This window comes from Dasypus novemcinctus, chromosome 8 (genome assembly GCF_030445035.2).
Source record: "Dasypus novemcinctus isolate mDasNov1 chromosome 8, mDasNov1.1.hap2, whole genome shotgun sequence".
Taxonomy (NCBI): Eukaryota; Metazoa; Chordata; class Mammalia; order Cingulata; family Dasypodidae; genus Dasypus; species Dasypus novemcinctus.
In genome coordinates, this window is record NC_080680.1 from 14,405,901 (window position 1) to 14,426,155 (window position 20,255).

Here is a 20,255-nt window from a genome sequence, read left to right on the forward strand (position 1 = left end):
AACAGGCCCCGGGCCCACCGCGGGCCAACCGTGGCCCCTTCCCCGCCGCGACCCTGCTTCTGGCTGTCGGGGCCCTCGGGCTCCACCCTGGGGAGCGTCACCTCCTCAGCCCCCATCGCCCCTTCCCATTCCGGGACCCCAGCCCTTGCCCCATGCTGGGGACCCCCACATGCGCAGACTCCATGGCCCCCCACGCAGCAGCCAGGCCCAGGTCCTGCCTGGGGACCCCCCAGCCCCCCACCTCACGACCCTCCCTCACTCTTTTCAGCCAGTAAAATGAACTTGCGATGCCCACCCCACCCATCTCCCTAGGAAGTTACTCCTCCTCCCCACTGCCCTCAACCATACAACGGGGAAAATGACTCAGATCGAGGACGAGGATGAAATAAGATGTTTCTGGCAGTCTCCTAGCACGGGCAGGACGCACGACAGGCTCCCAGGCATGGGGGGCCGCTTCCGAGAACAGGGCAGACCCCAAATTCTGCACATCAGCCCGAAGCAGACGTTAACCCAGCAACAGGAACTGCTCCCCACAGCTCGGAGCACCCAGTAGCAGCTCGGCAAGAACACCACCAGATGGACTCAAAGCCACCTCCAGCCTTACCGTGCCCATCGAGAGTCAAGGAGCGAAAGAGGCCCCGGGGGGGGTCAGGTTCCCCCAGTGTCCCTCTGCAGGTGGCAGACCCAGAGATGAGACCACCTGCCTTTCCCTAAAAGTAACGGGGAAGCAAAACCTCCAAGCGTCACATGCTCCTGCTTCGACAAGATCGGCAGGGCCCAGTTGCTGAGCTCTAACTCGAATCCGGCCTGCTGCAGCACCCCGTGCCCGTCCTCTGCCCTGCAGATGCACTAGGCAGCAGCACCAGCTCATCATGCTGGGTCATCTGGCAAGACAGGGAGGGGAGGGGGACGCGGCCACCCTCCACAATCAAGAACTACCTTCTCCCCCTTCCAATTCCTCCTTGCCTGCACTCTCCTCTCAGCCCTTTCATGCAGCAGGGGCACTTGGTGCCCTCCAGACCACAGCCCCCTGCCCTGACCGGCGGCAGCGAGACCACCTTTCAGGGAGGGTCCAGACCCTTTGGGGTCAGGGAGAGGGGGAGCATGTCACTCCCTCTGCCTCCCACCAGCACCCAGCCAGAAGGCCACAGACCCCACAAATTAAAAAATCCCACATTCCCAAAGTGGGAGCAAAGGGGCTGCAGGTAGAGGCGGCCTCCGGGGCTCTTTGTCCTGGGAGAAGGGCGGAGGAGAGGTCGACGCCCACCGAAGAGCCCGCGTGCACACACACGGCGCGCGCACGCACACAGAGGCCACCCTGCAGGGGCCTGGAGGACTCGGCAACTGCACCCCATTTCCCAGCCGGAGAGGCAGGCTAAGTTTACAGGGCGCGGGGTAGGTTTACACCTCCACAGTCGGGCCGGCCACCCGGGGAGGGCCGCCCGAGCCCACGGTGACAGGCGCTGCCCAGACTCCCCAGGCCGGCCCCGCGCAGCTCGGGTTACCGTTTATATAATCTTCCAGCGCTGGAGCTGACACAGCCAATGTGAGGGCACTGGAAATGCGTGCCCAGGGCCTTGGCATCCAGAGGGAAAAAGAAGGAAAAGAAACCCACCTCGCCCGCGTTCCGCATGGCTTGGTTTTAGGACCGCTCACGCATCCATTTTGGGAAAGGGCCCTCGAGTAGCCAAAGGCCTGGACCTGCAGCCCAGCGGGCCCTGTACACCGACTTGGGCAGGCTGGCAGGGCAGACGCAGCCCTGCAGGTCCTCCAGCTGCCAGCTGCTCACTAGAGGGCAAGGGCAGCTCAGAGCTCCCCAATCACTCTGGGCCCGCCTGGCCACCCCCTCCCAGATTCTGCAGTGGCGCAAGAACTCAGACCCCCAGGTTCCACAGGCTGGGGAATGAGGGGTCATGGGGGCCCCCCGATGTGCACGAGGCCCTTCTCCCCGCACCTCCAAGCACCCTCCTGGGTGCAAAAAGCCTAGAAACACACAGGACCCCGAGGCCTCCAAAGCAGTCTAGGGGGCCCCCAACCTGCGGGCAGACACACGCAGCGGCCGCCCACACACGCCCGGCAGCACCTGGCAGGCGGGCCACCCATGGAGGCTGGCACCTGCCCCGGGGCCACCCACTCCACCCACCCCCCAGGCCTGCGGCTTAGCCCAGGCAAGGCTGGGCGCAGAAACAAGGACATGCCCTTGCACCAGCAGCTCACCTGCAGCTCGCACCAGGCCACCTCCACCCAGGTCTCCGTGTCCAGCCCCTTGTAGACCGTCTTGAAGGAGCCGCGGCCCAGCTCGATGTCGAACTTGAGGAAGCGGCCGTCCAGCGAGGTGGCCACCGCCTTGAGGTCATCCTCGTCGTCCTCCTCCTCCTCGGGCTCCTCTCGCCGCGCGCGCCCCGGCTCCGGCTTCGCCTCGGCCGCCCCCGCCTCCTCCTTCCTCTCGGTCGCCTCGGCCGCCCCCGCCGCCTTCTCCTCCCTGGGGCTGCCGTCGAGGGCCGAAGCGGCGGCCGGGGCCGGGCCGGGGTCGGGACCCGGGCCGGGGCTCGGCGCGGCCGCGGCTTCCGGAGCGGGGGGCGCGGGGCCGCCGGGGGCGCACGGCGACGCGGCGGGCGCGGGGGGCGCGGGGCGGCCGGCGCCCCGGGCGCGCTCGGCGATGAGGCGGCGCGTCTTGCACAGCAGCAGCACCCGGCGCTGCAGCGGCTGCGGGGCCTGCGCGCCCGGCGCCTCGGCCGCCTCCAGCCCCGGCGGCTCCTCCTGGTCCGACTCCACCACGCTGCGCCGCAGGAAGCGCTGGTGCACCGGCCGGGCCTCCCGCGCCCGGGGCGCCGCCGCCGCCGGCTCCGTCATGCCCGCGGCCGCACCGGCGCCGCGCCCGGCCTCCGTCAGAGCCCCGGGGGCGTCCCGGCGGCCGCCATCGCCGTCCATCTCTGCGGGGCAAGGACAAACCCGGCTCATGAGCACCTGCCCGCGGGCGCGCGAGAAGCCAGCGCCCGCCCGCCGCCGCTCCGCAAGGGAGGGCCTGGCCCGGGGGCCCCGAGGTGGGGGGATCCCGGGGAGGGGGCGCCGGGAGGCCCCCGGAAGCGCGGAGAGGGGCCCGGGCCCCGTGGGGGGCGCCCAGCTCGGGCCGGCCCCGCACCGCCGGGGCGGCGGCAGCTCCACAAAGGCCGCGGGGCGGGCGCGCGGGGAGGGGGCTGCGGTGGCGCGGCGCGCACACAAAGGCGGGCGGGGGGGGGAGGCGGCGCGGCACTCACAGGGCGAGCGGCCGCCGTGCATGGCCGCGGCCGGGCGGGGAGAGGCGGCAGCGGGGTCGCGGGGGTCGCGCTCGGGGTCCGCGGGTCGCGCTCCGGCTGCGGGGCTGGCGCTCGGGGCGCAGGGGTGGCGGCTGCGGCGTCGGCTCTGGCTCCCGCGGGCTCCTCCCTGGCGCCGGCCCCGCTGCGGGCGCCGCGCTCCGCGTGCTCCGGGTGCGCTCGCGCTCTGCTCCCCGCACCGGCTCCGACCCCGGGGAGCGCGGGCGGGGCCTCCGCTCGCTCCGCCCCCGGGGCCGGCGCGGGCGGGGCGGGGCCTGTCACGCCCACCTGGCTGCGGGCTCTGGCGGCCGGCTCGTGCCCCCGGGCGCAGGCGGGCGGGGGGCGAGGGCCACGGGGGGCGGCCGGGGCTCGGCCTGCGCCCCCGCCCCCTGGACGCCCGCCGGGAGGGCGCGGTGTGCGGGCAGGGGCTTTTCAATCCGCGCTGCGGCCTGGGGGGCTTACCCCACGTCCCTGACTGGATTTGGAGGCTTTTCGAGGGGCGAGAGGCGAGGTCACTTGCCCAAGGTCACACAGCCGGGGGCGGGTGGGTCGCGGCGGGCGCTGATGTCCGCCGCGCGCCTGCGGGCTGCTCAGCCTTCCTCCGTGCCCGGCTCTAACACCGGGGCCCCTGCAGCCCGTAAAGCCGCTCGCAGGCCGGTGGGCCCGACGGCCTCGGCTCCCCTGAGAGGGGACCGCAGGCTCACGCCCGCGGGCCCCCCAGGCCTGCCCTGCCTCCGGGCCCTGGGCCCTGGCCTGGCGGGGGAGAAGGGGCAAGCCCAGGGCTGCGGGTGTGCCCGCCCTCAGGAAGGCCTGAGCACCCGAGGTGGCGGCGCCTGGCCGGGGTGGAAGGGCCTTCAGAAACCCCACCCCTCGGGGCCTCACCGCACCGTGTGCCCACTTTACGGTTGAGGAACCCCAGGCCCTGAGAGCAGAAGTAACCTGCTCTGAATCCCAGAGCTCCTCAGACAGACACCAAGCCGGGGACACGCTGGCTTCCCAAGTCCCGCCACCCACAGCGTTCTTCCGCCCCCCACCTCTACCAAACGCCACCTCCCCCAGGGAGCCATCCCTGATTGCTCCTTCCCCTTTCCCTCTCTGGACTGCCACAGACAAGTCCCCCCTTCGGCATCATTTGACCTTGACCTGGCATATGTCGATGACGCATTACTACTCATTTCTGAGCTGTGCAAAGCACTGACGTCACAGCCCACCCGCTCTCCCCTAACCCCCGGATGTATACTCATTGGCCCCATTTCCAGATGAGGAAACCGAGCCCCCATGAGGTTAAGCCACCTGTCTGTGACCACACAGCTGGCACAAGGGAGCTGCCCAGGGTATTCTCACCTTGGCCCCCCACCCCGGACACCAAGTAATTCACGTAACAGAAAAGCTGGCAGGTAAGACACCAAAACCACTGTGGATTCAAGGGGGGGAAACGTGCGAAGCCCACTGGTACCCAGAGCAGCGGGACTTCCGGGCCCCGGGGGGGGATGCTGGAGCAGCTGAAACGCACCCTGAGAGCGGCCAGCACGATCCGCTTCCCAGCGCTGGGTTCGGGGATGCCGCGTTGGAATCCTGAAGTCAGCCATCCTGGAAATACTTACACTGTGGAAATGGGCAAACAGTACAAACCAGGACTTTCCCCCCAGATGGACCAGCACACCCCAGTGTGCTACCCATTTGGCACGCACCTGTTGATTTATATTATTTCGCCCTCATCTCCACCTTACGAGACATGCGTCGTGTCCAAGGTTCAACTGCCCCAGCCCCACCCCAGGGAAGGGATGGGCAGAACGGCAGACGCGAGCCGGGCAAGCCCAGGGGAGTCCTCAAAGCCAGACAGGGAACCGGGCCTCCCAGGCGGGGTGGATGCGGATCTTTCCACGTGCTCTGCGGACACTAAAGTCTCCCCCCACCCCCAGCCACCCCTCGCTACCTGCGGGGCCTCAGGCCAGTCCCTGCCCTGGCTGAGCCTCAGTTTCTCCACCTGCGGAATGGGTGTCGTCATCCTGGACTTGTGCCACTCCTGCGGCAGCCAATTGCTTGGACTCATGATTTCGGGAAGGGCACCCTGAGTCCCCGAGCCTGTCCCTGATGGGCACATCCAGGCCTGTCCAAAGAAAACCCCAGAAGGGATGTCCTGAGACAGAAGCATGCCAGGCCCACCTACAGGCCTGTGGCCATTGGGCCTGGCTAGGGATGGCAGACACCTGGCCATCATGTCCTCCCCCTTCCCCAGCATCTGCCCACTCCCAGCTCCTAGAGGGCATAGAGCAGGATGGCTGCACCCACACGTCGGTGGGTGCACCTCTGGGCACAGGGGCAAGGGGAGAGCCTGTCCCTGTGTGAGGCCTGTGTGCTCTCTGAGCCAAGGGCCCTGACAGGTGAATTCCCGACGGCGTTTCTCACAGGCAGTCAGGTAGCCTTACTTACACACCTACCGCAACAGAGCGCCCACTCCCTCTGCCACCCCTGAACATTAGAGTCCACAGCTGCGTGCCTAATGGATGGGGACAGGCTTCCTTGCGGGGAGTCTTGGGCTGGGCTCCGCAGCAGATCCTGGGACCTAGGAAGGTGGACAGGCCTTGGAAGCCAGGGCCTTTGACAGCCATCTGTCCCTAATTCACTGCGTGACCTTAGCCAGGCCACCTGATGGTCCTGAGCCTCCATTGCCTTGACTCTAAGATGGGGAGGGAGATCACTGCCTGTATCAGTTTGCTAGGGCTGTGTAACAAAGAACCACAAAGTGGGTGGCTTGAAAAGAAAAAGAAAACAGCAGTTTATTCTCCCACAGTTCTGGAGACTGGATGTCTGAAATCAAGGTGTTGGCAGGGCCCATGCTCCCTCTGAAAGCTACAGGAGAATCTGGCCAGGCCTCTCACCTGCTTCCGGTGCTGATTTGGCAGCCAAAGGGGTGCTGATGCAAAATACCAGAAATTGGTTTTTATTTGGAGTAGGAGCTTACAGATACCAGGCCATAAAGCATAAGTTCCTTCTCTCACCAAAGTCTATTTCTACATGTTGGAGGAAGATGGCTGCTGATGTCTGCCAGGGTTCAGGCTTCCTGGGTTCCTCCCTTCCAGGATCTTGCTTCTCTCTGGGCTCAGGATTCCTCTCTTCCTGGGGCTGGCTTCTCTTTCCTCTGCGTGCTGACTTCCTGGGGCTCCAGCTTAAGACTTCAGCATCAAACTCCAACATTAAGAACCCTCAACTCTGTCCTTTGCCATGCCTTTTATCTGTGACTCCCCACCCACCAAGGGGCGGTGACTCAATGCCCTAATGGCGTGGCCCAATCAAAGCCCTAATCCTAACTCAGTCACACCCAGGTACAGACCAGATCACAGACATAATCCAATCTCTATTTTTGGAGTTCATAACCATATCAAGCTGCTTCCGGTGGTTTGCCAGCCAGCCTCGGCCTCCCGGGTTTGCTGACGTGTCACTGCAACCTGTCTTCACGGGGCCTTCTCCCTAAGTTTCTGAGCCTCTGTGTCCTATGAGTGCAGCTGTCATACTGGACGTGGTGAGCCGAAGCTGCGTGGACCCGGAAAGACGCGTTCTTGGTTTAGTGCATTCCTGGGGGTGCCAACTCTTTGTGAGTGGGGCCTCTAGACAAGGCTACTTCAGTTAAGGTGGCCACGTCCTCAGGCAGAGTCTTCACCCTCTTACTGGAGTCCTCTAGACACAGGTTGAATACAGAGAGAGGGAGAGAAAGCAAGGGACTGAAGTCAGGGAAACCCGGAAGAGAAGGGGAGAGCAGCAGGCGCCCCGTGTGCCTCCATGGGGCAGAGGAGCCCAGGAGCGCCGCAGCTAGTCTGCAGGGAGCGCGTCGCCTTGATGTGGACATTTTCTTGGCCTCAGACTGTAAGCTAATCAATTCCCACTGCTTAAGCCAAACCATTTCAGGGTGTCTGCCTTAAGCTGCCTAGGAAACTAAAACTTTGAACTAACCCAGTTTTGGCCTCACCTTAACTAATCACACCTTCCAAGACCTTATGCCCATTAGAATCACAGTCACAGCACCCGGGGTTGGGGCTTTGGGGGAACCCAGTTGCACCCACCACGTTGCCCGTCTGCTTTGCTGGTTGTTTCCAGGCTCTCCTGAGCGGGGGCTGTGAAGAGCACTTTGCAAACTGCACAGCCCTGGCTCGTCAGGACAGCGTCTCTCTTTGATCCTCGGACATGCCTGCTTAGAAGCTGTTGGTCCAAGCAGGCACAGTCGCCCACGTTGTACAGGTGAGACTTGGCACCTGCAGGACCAGCGTACCCTGGCTCAGACGGGTTTCCCCCAAGTCCAGGCCGCCTGGGTGCCCTGGGCTGATGAGACCCATGGGCACACGTCAAACACCCAGGACACCTGTTCTGTGCAGGTGCTGGGACCCAGCAGGTCACAGGACAGACAGCGCCATCAGTTGCTCACGGCTGAGGCAGAGACAGTAGACTTGGCATACAGCAGGTGCTCAGCAGGTGCTCCCCTGCGCCTCCGGCGGGGCCAGCAGGCGTTTGTTGAGTGACTGGGTGAGCAGAGGGCAGGTCGTGAGCGTGCACCGGAGAGCGGGAGGGCCCGGTTGATGGAGGGTGGCAGGCTGACCCCACCGCCTCTGCCCTACATCGGCCCACCCACCGCAGCTAGCCAGTTCTAAGGAACCCAATTGCCAGAGCCTCCGTGGACTGGGTCAGCCTCTGATTGGCTCGGGCAGCCAAGGCCCTCTGGCCTCACCCCTTCCCCGCTCTCACTCTCAGAGCACAGCCCAGGAGTGGCCTCTCCAAAGCCCCTGAGGCCACACCTGCCAGGAAGCTGGCCTCTGACTGCTCTCCTTTCGGGGCATTCCCTCAGCTGCACTCACTCTCTCACGCAGTCACTCAACAAACACCGGGTGAAAGCAGAAGCAAAGCCCAGAAGCTTCTCCTCCAGGCGCTTCTCGCAGGGGAGGGGGCAGGCAGAGCAGGCAGGGGTGGGAGTGCCAGGAGAGCAGGGCAGCGGGGAGGGGGTGGGCTACCACTTTAGACGGGCAGACTGGGAAGATAACCGAGAAGAGACCCCAGAGGCGTGGAGATGGGGGAAGCTTGCTCTGGGAGGAACAACACGGGGTGGAGGCGGGTGCCGGGGGCGGGGTGGGTCAGAGAGCTGAGGTCTGAGGGGTGGCTGGGGATAGGGGGCCACCGGCGCCTGCTGTCCTGGACGGCACCTCCAAGCCCGCCCTCTGCCGCGCCCACGAGCATGGGCCCCTCCCCAGCTGGACTGGGAGCTCCCCTTGGGCAGGTGCAGAGGGTCTGGCACTCCCGCTGTAGGCGGGTGTTGGGGGCTGAATCCCACCCCCCCATGTAAGACCCTTCAGTCCTACTCTGCCTTCCTGTGGGCGCGAGCCCATCTGTGGACAGGACTTTTCAAAGACCTTGTTGGTTAAGGTGTGGCCAAATTCAATCAAGGTGGGTCTGAATCCCGACAACTGGAGGTGTTATGAAGAGAGGACACTTGGACACTGCCGGGAGAAACCAGAACCCAGCAGAAGCCAGAGAGGAGAGGGACTGCCGGTGGGGGAGGACCCCAGCACCAGACGCAGCCCTCCGCGGGAGGACGCCTGGCCCTGCCGACACCTTGGATTCGGACTTCTGGTCTCCAGTGCGAGGTGACAGGCGCTCATTGTTCAAGCCAAGCCGTGGCGTGGTGTTTGTCCTAGCCGCCCCTGTGGCGTGGTGTTTGTCCTAGCAGCCCTGGCAGACAACGGCAGAGGGTTACAGGGTGAGTGCTGAGTACGTTGTCACGGCTCGATGGACGGGTGACAGCACTCACTTCCTTACAGTAATGGGGCTTCCATCAGAAGTATCCTAAAGAGAGGCCTGAAAGCAGGAAAGCTACCCTGCCCACTTTCTAAGTAAATACTTTATTATGCAGGAATGTCTTTGAGATCCTGATAGGGGTGGGTGAGGGTGGCAGATATTCATTTCCGGTAGGGCAGAAAATACAGTTTAAATAAATGAAATTTTAAGCACAGATGTATGCATACATTGGAATGCTATGCAGCTGTCAAAGAGAATGAAGTTCTGATACACGCGCCAACACGGATGAAACTTGAGTTTGAGTGGAATAAGCCCAAGGGACAGATGTTGTATGAGCTGACTGACAAGAAATAACTAGAATATGCAAATTCATAGAGACAGGAAGTAGATTAGAGGTCACTCGGGGAGGGAGAGCACAGGATGGAGTGGGGAGTTACTGCTTAATGGGCACAGAGTTTCTGTTTGATGGGTGGAAAAGTTCGGTCATGAATGGCAGTGACACTGGCACAACATTGTAATTGTAATTAACACCACTGAATTTTATATATATGTGTAATGAAAGTGAGATGTTTAATGTTATGTATGTGTTACCGTAATTAAGATGAAAAAAAATTAATTACGGAAAAGCCCAGGACATGTGTGCAGGGCAGCATCCTGCCTCCTGACTCCGGTGAGCTCTGACCTGGCTCCTCTCTCGTCTTCCTTGTCCCAGCCATCACTACCTTGAAGAGACAAAAGTAAGACTCACCGTTACCACACCCACCGCCCTTTCTTGCTCCCCCTCCAGCCCGGGGCTCCTTCTCCTTGGCTGGCTTTGGAATCATCTGAGGCTTTAAAAACAGTATGGATGGGGAAGCGGATTTGGCTCAACTGATAGGGCGTCCGCCTACCATATGGGAGGTCCAGGGTTCAAACCCAGGGCCTCCTAGCCCATGTAATGAGCTAGTCCACGTGCAGTGCTGATGTGCACAAGGAGTGCCCGGCCATGCAGGGGTGTCCCCCACGTAGGGGAGCCCCACGCGCAAGAAGTGCGCCCCGTAAGGAGAGCCGCCCTGTGCAAAAAAGGCACAGCCTGCCCAGGAGTGGCGCCACACACATGGAGAGCAGATGCTGTAGATGATGCAACAAAAAGAGACACAGATCCCCAGTGCTGCTGACAAGAATGCAAGCGAACACAGAAGAACACACAACGAATGGACACAGAGAGCAGACAATGGGGGGCGGAAATAAATTTTAAAATTAAAAAATAAATCTTAAAAAAAAAAAAGTGTGGCCGCCTGGGCCCCACCTCTAGACCTGCTGACTCATTGCGTCTGCGGCAGGGCCCAGTGTGCGTGAAAGCTTCCAGGTTGGGAGGTGGATGTGGCTCAAGCAATTGGGCTCCCGTCTACCATATGGGAGGCCCTGGGTTCGATTTCTGGGGCCTCCTGGTGAAGGCAAGCTGGTCCATGCCTTGGAGAGCTGACAGCCCACACCAGGGAGAGCTGATGCAGCAAGACGATGCAACAACGGGAGACACAGAGGAGAGAAAGTGAAAGATGCAGCAGCCCAGGGAGATGCGGTGGCTCCAGCAATTGAGTGCCTCCCTCCTACACCAGAAAGTCCCGCGATTCGTTCCCAGTGCCTCCTAAAGAGATGAGAAGAAGACAAGCAGACACAAAAGAACTCACAGCAAATGGACACAGAGAGCAGAAAGCAAGTGCAAACAACAAGGGTGGGGGAATAAAAAAATAAAACTAAATCTTTGAAAGAAAGAAAAGAAAGCTTCTAGGTGATTCTAAACTAGAGGTAAGGCTGAGAAGCACCACCTAAGACCAAAGGTCCTGGTACATGGTTGGTGCTCAATAAATGCTGCCTGAGTGAATGTGCATGTGTGGGAAACCCATCCGTGGGGAAGGTTGACCTCTTGACACTTTGGAGGAATCACCTGGTTGTGCTGGGTTCCTGGAGCAGTTTCCCACTCCAAGCTTTTTCAGACTGCTCATTTCTCCAACAGGGATGAAGATGTGAATTCAATTTTCCAGGCCCCCAAATCTTGCCCTATTAAACTCTGCATCCCCAGCTCCCAAGTGGCCCACCGAGGGACAGAGTCCACCACTGTGGGAAGCACCTTGGGTCCCACCCACCGAGACCCCCTTTCTGTGGCTTTGAAGGTGGGTCAGGCCAGCCAGCTCCAATGACCGAGAGGGCACAGGATGAGGTGAGGGTTGGGCAGCGCTGCTCCAGCCCTCTGGGAAGGCTCAGTCCCCAGCAGTAGCCACAGAGCACCCACTATTTACAGAATCCCTCGAACCTTGGTCCTAGAAGTACAGGCGCAGGAAGGCTTTGCGGGCCCCAGGCTGATGGCAGGCTGCCATCTGTCCAGATTGGGTAGGGGCAGGCCACATGCAGCAACCAACTTTCTGTGCCCACAGGCCTGTCTGTTGGTGCAAATCTGGGGTCTAACGTCGACTCAGAGACAGGGCATCCAGAAAAGACGGCGCTTTCGGGAGGGCCCGGCTCACCAAAGACTAAACATACCAGGACTGGGAGCTGATGTGGCTCGAGCGGCCGGGCACCTGCCTCCCACACGGGAGGTCCCAGGTTCGGTTTCTGAAGCCTCCTGAAAAAAACATACTAGGATTTCAAGGTTGAATTCCCAAATCACCATGGCTACTGAGTTGGTCTGGTCCAGACATGGTGGGAAATCAGCCCAGTTCTCAATGGCCACTGCAAATCCTCGAATGGGGCCTGGCCAAAATCCTGGACGAAGCTGTGGTATTCAGGAGTTGTGGCTGGTTGGAAACATGCTAAGTGTTATTATTTGGGGACAAGAACCTGCCAGGGTGACACCTATTTTTGGCTTATCTCAGGGCACAGAATGTGGAGCGTGAAGGGCTCGGTCATGTTGCAAGCCCCGGAAAGTGTCAGGATTTTGCGTCAGCAGGGTGTAGCCTTCCTGGGGTCAAGCTAACCCAGCCTGGGCTGCCTGCTCCAGGTGGCTAACCTGAGAGGTCCTCCCTGGGTTACCCGATGCCTCTGGGTTCCGGGCTTCTAGGTTCTTGGCTTATGTCACTTAAAAGAATTTAAGGCCACACCACAGGGTAGGTAAGGGAGTGAAGAGTTCATTAAGAAACAAGGAAACGAGAAAAGTACATGGTCCATGCCAAGACACCAACCACAAGAGAAATGCAAGGTGACTTGTGTGCCTGGGACCCCACGTCAGGGCTTTTTAAAGGGTTTGCTCCTCCCCCTTTATAAAGTTGGGGGTGGGGCCCCAGCTGTTTGCTATTCTGATTGGCTGTCGCACCTGTCATTTCTCAGGAGGCCAATGGTGAGGCCTTTTGAGGCTACCCAGGGCTTCCCCTTGACCCGGGTCTGGATTTTCATTCCAAGTGAGATTCTCGTTCCAAATGAGATTCTCGTTCCAGGGTCTCGCGGGATCCGGCCGTGTGGTCTGCCGAGTCTTCCGCTGCGTGCACGGCTCTCCTTTCTCGGCGCTCACCTGCCTCCGCCGTGGGCCCCACGGGCCTGTCCCGAGGTGACAGCCACGCGCAGCCCTGGAGAGGTGGGCCAAGAAGGCGGGTCAGCGAAGGCAGGAGTTCCAGAGGGGGCCTTTGGGGAAGGTCATCAGTTCAGCGCGGGCCTGCCTCCTTCCTGCTGCGGGGGCCCCTCGGCAGGACCAGCAACTGGGAAGAACAGGTGCCATTTTCCTTCTTTATAATTCAAAAGATGATGTGATGTTGCCTTTACTCTCAAATTTAAAAAGCGTGTATGAATTTTTTTTACATAAGGGCTTTATTGAGATGTAATTCACCTACCATAAAATTCTTTTTTTATTTTATTATTTTTTATTTCTTTCCCATTCCTCTCTGTGTCCATTCGCTGTGTGTTCTTCTGTGTCCATTTGTGTTCTTGTCAGCGGCACTGGGAATCTGTGTCTCTTTTTGTTGCGTCATCTTGCTGTGTCAGCTCTCCGTGTGTGCGGTGCCATTCCTGGATAGGCTGCACTTTCATTCGCTCTGGGCGGCTCTCCTTACGGGGCACACTCCTTGCGCTTGGGGCTCCCCTATGTGGGGGACACCCCTGCACTGCACGGCACTCCTTGTGCGCATCAGCACTGCGCATGGGCCAGCTCCACACGGGTCAAGGAGGCCTGGGGTTTGAACCGTGGACCTCCCATGTGGTAAGCGGACGCCCTATCCATTGGGCCAAAGCCACTTCCCCCATAAAATTCTTTTAAAGTGAACAATTCAGAGGTTTTTTTACTATAGTCACAAGGTTGAGTGCCACCAATATCAAATTCCAGAACATTTTCATTGCCCTAAAAAGAAATCGCATTAGTAATTATGCCCAATTTCCCCCTCCCCAATGGCCCTGGCAAACCAATAATTTGCTTTCTTTTTTTTTTAATACACAGTATTTGTTTGTTTATTTATTTTTATGAAGTACCTGGAGATGAACCCAGGACCTTGTAAATGGGACGCTGGCGCTCAAACCATTGAGCAACATCCATTCTTTAATTTATTTTCTATCTCTACAGATTAGCCCAGTCTGGACATTTCCTATAAATGGACTCATCCAGTATGTGGCCTTTTGTGACTGGCTTCTTTCTCGCAGCATCATGGTTTTACGGCTCATCCACGCTGTGCCCGTACTTCCTTCCTTTTTATTGACGAATAATATTCTATTGTGTGGATGTATGTATTGATTTTCAAGAGCACATTCTCATTAGAGAAAATCCATAAAGCAGGAAAATAAAATGGTCTTAGATTGTTCTCTGCATCACCACCCAGATGTGGTTTCCGCTGGGCTCCCCTCAGGAGGGCACACATCTGTCAGCATGCATGCAACTCTCCCCAAGCTTTCATCCAGTAAGTGCACCATCATTCACATCTTTCTTCCCATGCATGGAGTTATTGTTTAATTTTATGCAGCTAGGCTCACATGAAATACAGAATTACATATCCCATTTGGTTGGGTTTATTTTTCTTGTGCTCCCTGTGTGCTGCGGTCCCCAGAATGACCTGAGATGTAGATGACTTTGGGAGCCATCAGCCCACCTCCAGCTCAGCTGATTAGACCACTCCCAGTCCGTTCCTCCCACCAGGAATTTGAGCCAGGGATCTTGAGAAAATAGTAGCAGTCCGAAATGGGGGTGGGGGGGTGGGTCACTGAGCCCAGTTAGTGGTGGGATCCCAGAGAGATCAATTAAGTGCTGCTGCTGAAATAACAATAATAATAGCCAACACTGACGGGATACTCAAGTGTGCTGACCTTCCTGGTCGCTGTGCCATAGGAATAGATCCTCTCATCCTCACCACGTCCTCAGATGGGGGGTGCAGCCCAGAGGGGGCACCTGCTCTTGGACCCTCTGCGACCTCTGCCGACCCCCGCTCTCTCTCAGCCCTGCATCTCTGCAGGGCAGCGGAGCTCCATGCCTGCTCCCCCGCCACGTCCCTCAGGCCATGCCCGCCCTTGGTCCCCCCTCTGGGGCTCAGGGGTGCAAGTCTGCAGTCCCCTTTTGCCAGGGCCCCCAGCTGGCTGGTTGCCAGTGGAGGTGCTGCAGGAGATGGGAAGGAGGGGGAGGGAGGCACCTTTTTCCTGTTTCCGGTTCCAGCCAGCACCCTCTGAGCAGCAGGACTTAGCGAGCGCCACATCCTGCTGCTTCGGGGCCTCCCGAAAAAGGGGTCACCCTGCACCCTTCAGAGCTAGCACTCCAATCTGAGCACCCACACAGCCCCAATCCCAGCCTACTTGCTCCTGCACACGCCCCAGTTCTGGAAACCCCGCTAATGAAATGGCCAGGGCCGTAGAGCGTGAGGCACAAGGATGTCCACTAAGGATTGTTTATGGTGAGCCTCAGAGAGGACCTGAAAGGCCAGCAACTGGAAAACGTTTAAGGAAACCGTGTTACTCTTACACAGTCAAACAAGACCGAGCCATTTAGATGCTGCTTACAGAGTTCCATCAAGACAAAGGAAAGTGATTTAAGAAAATGTTAGGAGACAAGGTGCAGAGGGTGGGGACCCCAGAAGGAGATACACCAAAATGTTACCAGTGACAGCTTCTGCTTAGCACATTTTCTGAACTTCCACCTACCCTGTGCCTTTGGGAAAGGGGGTGCACTGATAGCAGAGGCGATGAGACGCATAGGAGGAGGCTCAGCAGCTCTACTGGAGGCCCTCAGATCTGCTTCAGACTCCAGCACTGCCCCTGCCTGCTGCATGACCTCTGGCATGTTAATTCTTCTGAACTTCAGTTTCCTCATTGAAGAGGGCAGTGGATATAGCCACCTTCCTGTGAGCAAAATTTGCTGGAAGACTCCAAGAGGAACTTTTAGCAGCCCAGGCAGGAGTCATAGGGTTGGTTCTTGCTGCTGGCCCAGCCGGCGGCCATGAATTACGGGTAGGTAAGATGGATGGCTGGAGCTGCCTAGGCTCCCGTGCTCGTCAAACTGCTCCCACCTTGGCTCTGTGGCAAACTCCTGCCTCGGCGGGAAGCCCTGGCTTCCTTGCCCTCTCCCGGCCAGCAGAGCCCATCCATGGAGAGAAGAGCTGCCAGATACAGGAAAGCCCATTGCATCCTCCAGGCAGGGCACACCCTAGGGTGCCTGTGTTCTATGGGAGGATAAAGAAGTACAGGGCAGTCCCGGGATGGGCTCAAGACCACAGCGTCAGAGGGAGGTCTGCAGCCTCTTCCAGAAAGAGGGAAGCAGACTTGGCCCAGTGGTTAGGGCATCCGTCTACCACATGGGAGGTTCCCAGTTCAAACCCCGGGCCTCCTTGACCCGTGTGGAGCTGGCCCATGCACAGTGCTGATGCACGCAAGGAGTGCCATGCCATGTAGGGGTGTCCCCCGCGTAGGGGAGCCCCACGCGCAAGGAGTGCGCCCCGTAAGGAGAGCCGCCCAGTGCAAAAGAAAGTGCAGCCTGCCCAGGAATGGTGCCGCCCACACGGAGAGCTGACACAAGGTGATGCAACAAAAAGAAACACAGATTCTCATGCTGATGACAACAACAGAAGTGGACAAAGAAGAACACGCAGCAAAATAGACACAGAGAACGGACAAGTGAGTGGGGGGAAGGGGAGAGAAATTAAATCTTTAAAAAAAAAAAAGTGTGGGGAGCAGAACCTGGGGCCCTCTGATGGGGGCTCACACTGCTGTCTGGGGAGGGCTCTGACCACGCCCAGCCCCTCCCCACACCTGCAGGTGGCCGAGGCCAGGCTGTCCTCCCACCCATCTCTCCCTCAGGCCCAAGGTTCCAATTTGCACTCAGCTGGCCCCATGCAGCCCAGAAATTGGACTTGACACAATCCCCATTAGAACCCCCAGAGGCAGCATGTCATTCTCCACATGAACACAAAAGAGGGTTTTTTCCACTTAGCAACATCTCCCACCTGCCTTGGTTCTGGGTTTTTTCCAGCAGGCTCTGTCTAAATTGTTTGCATGAGTCCCAGAAAGCTACATCCCTGGAAAGGCCTGGCTCGTTCAGACAGAAGGTGCCCCTCGTGGGTGTAACTCATTTATCAAACTTCTGTTGGGGACTATTACGTACCTGACCTGGTCCTCACACCAGAAAATGACCACAGTGTGGTCCAGGGAGGTATCACCTGCCCAGGACAGCAAGGAAGGCTGCCTGGAGGAGGAGGCCCCAAGCCCAGGGTTAGGAGATGGGAAGGAGGAAGATGAAACACTGCCTTTTTCTGAAGAACTCCAAGTGCAGAGGGCTTTTTCACAATGGCACACAATCCAGGAGCCACATCATCTATTTGTGTGTGTATTTATATATACATTCATATGTACAAAAGATATACATAGGTAAATCTAGTTCTAAAAAACTCTGCCTGGCGAAAAGTCCCACTAAGTAAAGAGACAAGTGACAAGCAGGAAAAAAAACTTTGCAATTCATATCACAAAGGACAAATTCCCTTCATTTATAAAGGGCTCCAACAAATCAGTAAGCAAAGACCAACCACCCAACAGATAAATGGCCAAATGCTGTAAGTGGAGAATTAACAGCCACCCTAATACAAATAGCTCATAGATATGAGAAAAAAAAAAGCAAGTTTGCTCATAATAAGAGAATTGCAGACAAACTCTCAGGAGGACCCCAGCACAGGGTGCTCTGCCTTATCTAATCGGCAGAACTCGGCCACTTTGATAATGCACTGTGTAGGGTGTGGCTGTGGGTAACAGCTCCTGTGCTGCTGCTGGGACGGCCCTTGGCCGTTAATATCTATGAAAATTACAAATGCACCTGCCCTTTGACTCGGGATCCTACTTCCAGGAGCTTACCCTGGAGTAGCACCTGAGCATGTAAATATCACACCTGAGTATTTACCTCCGTGTCCTCAAAGGTAGGGTGTTTGATGACAACGGACCATCCTTTTGTTTTGCCTTGGTGTTACAGAAGGGGTTTCTGTTGATGCTTTCAGTGACGTGTGTAGGGTCCCATTAGCTCTGCCCCTTGCTTCCGGGTAGGAAGGGGTTGTCCCCATCTTGTTGCATAAAGGCAGGGCCCTGGGTGTGAGGAAGGCAGCTGGCGGGCTCCAAGAGCTGCTGAGGGGGTGGGTCAGACGCCCCCACCCCCACCCCCGCACCGCCCCCCCTCCCCTGCTGTGTTGCTGACACACTGCCCCAGGCAGCCTCCCTGGACCCTCTCAGGTTCCTCCACCCCGTGCCCCGGGGCCAGGAGGCTCAGGACACCAGGTGAGGTCTGGACCACAGTGGGGAGCAAGAAGCAGCACAGCCCAAGCCCTGGACATGCCGTCAAGCTCGTGTCCCTCCCAGCAACCCAGGGTAGGGAGCCTCTTGCCCTCTCCTCGGTTACTGGGTTTCCTCCGTGCACCTGGATTTCACGGGGCCACCCCCGCCCCCCAGATGTCCTTATAGTCCCCTGTGATGTAAGAATTGTGACTCTGCAGTTTACAGAGGAGGAAACTGGGCTCTGGGACACTAGGTCACCTGCCCGAGGTCACACTTCTGCTCCCTGGGACCAGATGGAAACTGAGGCAGTGGGCCCTGAGCCCAGGCCCTACCTGGTAACCCAGGCCGCTGGGTGAGAGGCTGCACCCCAAGAAGCTGGGGCAATGCTCAAGGCTGCCCAGCCAGGGTGTGGCTGAGCAGCCCACAGACAGCTGCCCTTTGGCTCCTCGTACAGGGCCTCCCCAGCATTCCCCGCTGCTTGCTAAAATGGGATTGGCGGCAGATTTGTTTTTGAATTTTGTTTTGAAATTTGAAAAGTTTCAGATCTACAAGAAAAGTTGCAAGATCTTGCCACATTTGCTTTTTTGCTTGCTTTCTCTCTGTTTTACACGCACACACACAGTTTCTATGGTTGCTTTCAGATGTTTGTTACCTCTGTCTTTTTCTGTCCTCTGGCTGTCCTGGGAAATGTTCAGATCTGCAAAATCTCCCTGGATTATTTCCTGATAGTGACCTGCACAAGGCTATACACTGGTCTCTTCTGCACTCAAAAGCAGAGACTAGTTCTTTCTTCCAGCAGTGTGAATTGTTCAGGAACTGTTGCTTGCAACTTATAAAACTCTAACTCAAGCTGGCTTAAGCCAGAAAGGGAATTACTGAGCCATTCAATAGAAGCTCCAGCGAGCAGGGCAGTTTCAGGAGTGGCTGGACCCAGGCGCTCAGGAGAGGTTTTCTGGAGTCTCTGTCCTATCTTTCAGCTCTGTTTCCACCTGAGATGGCTAGATGCGCAGGCAGACTCTTCCTAAGGAGGCAACAGTGGCTCCCAGCAGCCCCAGGCCAACTTCCTCCAAGATCAGTAATGCCAGGGAAAGGAGGGCTCTTCCCATCCTTGGCCGTGGAAGAAACGCTGGGATGGAGCCTCATTGGCTGACTTAGGTCATGTGTCCATCTCTGAACCAATCGCTGTGAGGAAGGGAAGGCGTGCTGTGATTGGCCAGGCCTGGGTCATGTGCCAGGGCTGAGTCTTAGATGAGGGACTGTCAGCAAGAGAAGGGGAGAGCTGGGCTGTCTCTGGTAGGGGACAACTTCGATCTTTAGGCTTGGGTTCACCTTCAAGGCCTGCCGCTAATGCCTGGAGCATCAGGGCACATCTCTTATCTTCTTGGGCTTGCCTGCTCATCTGTTAACCCCACCCCACGGGACTACCATCAAGGTGGGCCAGTCCTAAGATGTTTTACTTTCCCAGCTGCCAAAACGAATACCACGCAGTGGGTTGGCTGAACAATAGGGATTCACTGGCTCCTGGTTTCTGAGCCTCGGGGGCGGGCTTCCTCCTGGGGCCACTGTCCTCTGGCTGGCCAGAGGTCCTCAGCCCTGGGCTTTTCTGTCACATGGCAGTGCTCCTGGCAGTGGCTTTCTCTTCCGGCTCCCATGGACCCCCGGCTTCTGGCTGCTCCCCTGGCTTCTATCGGCCTGACTTCCACTTTGCTTACAGGACCCCAGGATTCTGGGTTTAAGCCCAGCCTGTTTCAGTGGGGCCACACCTTAACTGAAGTCACATCTTCAAGAGATCCTGTTTAAAAGGGCCCATGCCCGCTAGAATGTGGACCAAGACCAAGATCACGTCCAAACTGAGGTACATGATTCAGTCCACATCACCTGATGACTCTGCACACAAGGGTGCTCCCCAAATGCTAACCCAGTCCCCTCCCCACCTTCTGGGCTCAGCACTCAGCATGCACCTGCCGCAGGAGCGGACCCCGGGGTCACCTGGCTGGGGACGTCCATTTCTCCAGAAGGTTTTATGTATATCTGTACATCCAGGAACGAAGTCACTGATCAATAAACCTCTGCACTGACTCTTTTGACAAGCAAATATACATTGATTGTAGAGGCAGAATTGCCATTTTGCAAGATAATTGGTCACTGGTGACCAGAAGTGCCTTTGGTTTTGAATAACAACCTCAAGTAAAACTGCTATCATCAGAACAACAGCAGGTTAAGTCCCAATGGCGTTGAATCCTGGAGGGTATTTTCCTACAGTTTTATTTTTTTTTTTAAGATTTTATTTTTCCCCATTCCCTTATTGTTTGCATTTGCTATGTTTGTTTACTGTGTGCTGGTCTTCTTTTAGGAGTCACCGGAACCAAATGTAGGACCTCCCATGTGGGGGACAGGCACCTAATTGCTTGAGTCACCTCTGCTCCCATTGTTGTGTCTGTCGTTATGTTTTCCTCCTTGCGTATCTTTTTAAAAAAGATTTATTTCTTTCCC

At 57.8% G+C, this 20,255-nt stretch overlaps 1 protein-coding gene and 1 long non-coding RNA gene across 2 annotated transcripts in view; one reads left to right on the forward strand and one right to left on the reverse strand.

Moving 5' to 3' along the window:
• The window catches only part of WNK2 (WNK lysine deficient protein kinase 2), a 170,159-nt gene extending 167,194 nt beyond the window's left edge, over positions 1–2,965 (reverse strand). Inside the window, exon 1 of the mRNA XM_071216586.1 lies at positions 2,218–2,965. Within this exon, the coding sequence (XP_071072687.1) occupies positions 2,218–2,961 (744 nt within the window). The 5' untranslated portion in view covers positions 2,962–2,965. The remainder of the gene's footprint in view (positions 1–2,217) is intronic.
• LOC131279403 (uncharacterized) overlaps positions 2,237–20,255 on the forward strand; it is a 28,254-nt gene continuing 10,235 nt past the window's right edge. The window contains exons 1-3 of the long non-coding RNA XR_009186731.2: positions 2,237–2,352; positions 12,485–12,755; positions 19,477–19,617. This is a non-coding gene — a long non-coding RNA (uncharacterized lncRNA). The remainder of the gene's footprint in view (positions 2,353–12,484; positions 12,756–19,476; positions 19,618–20,255) is intronic.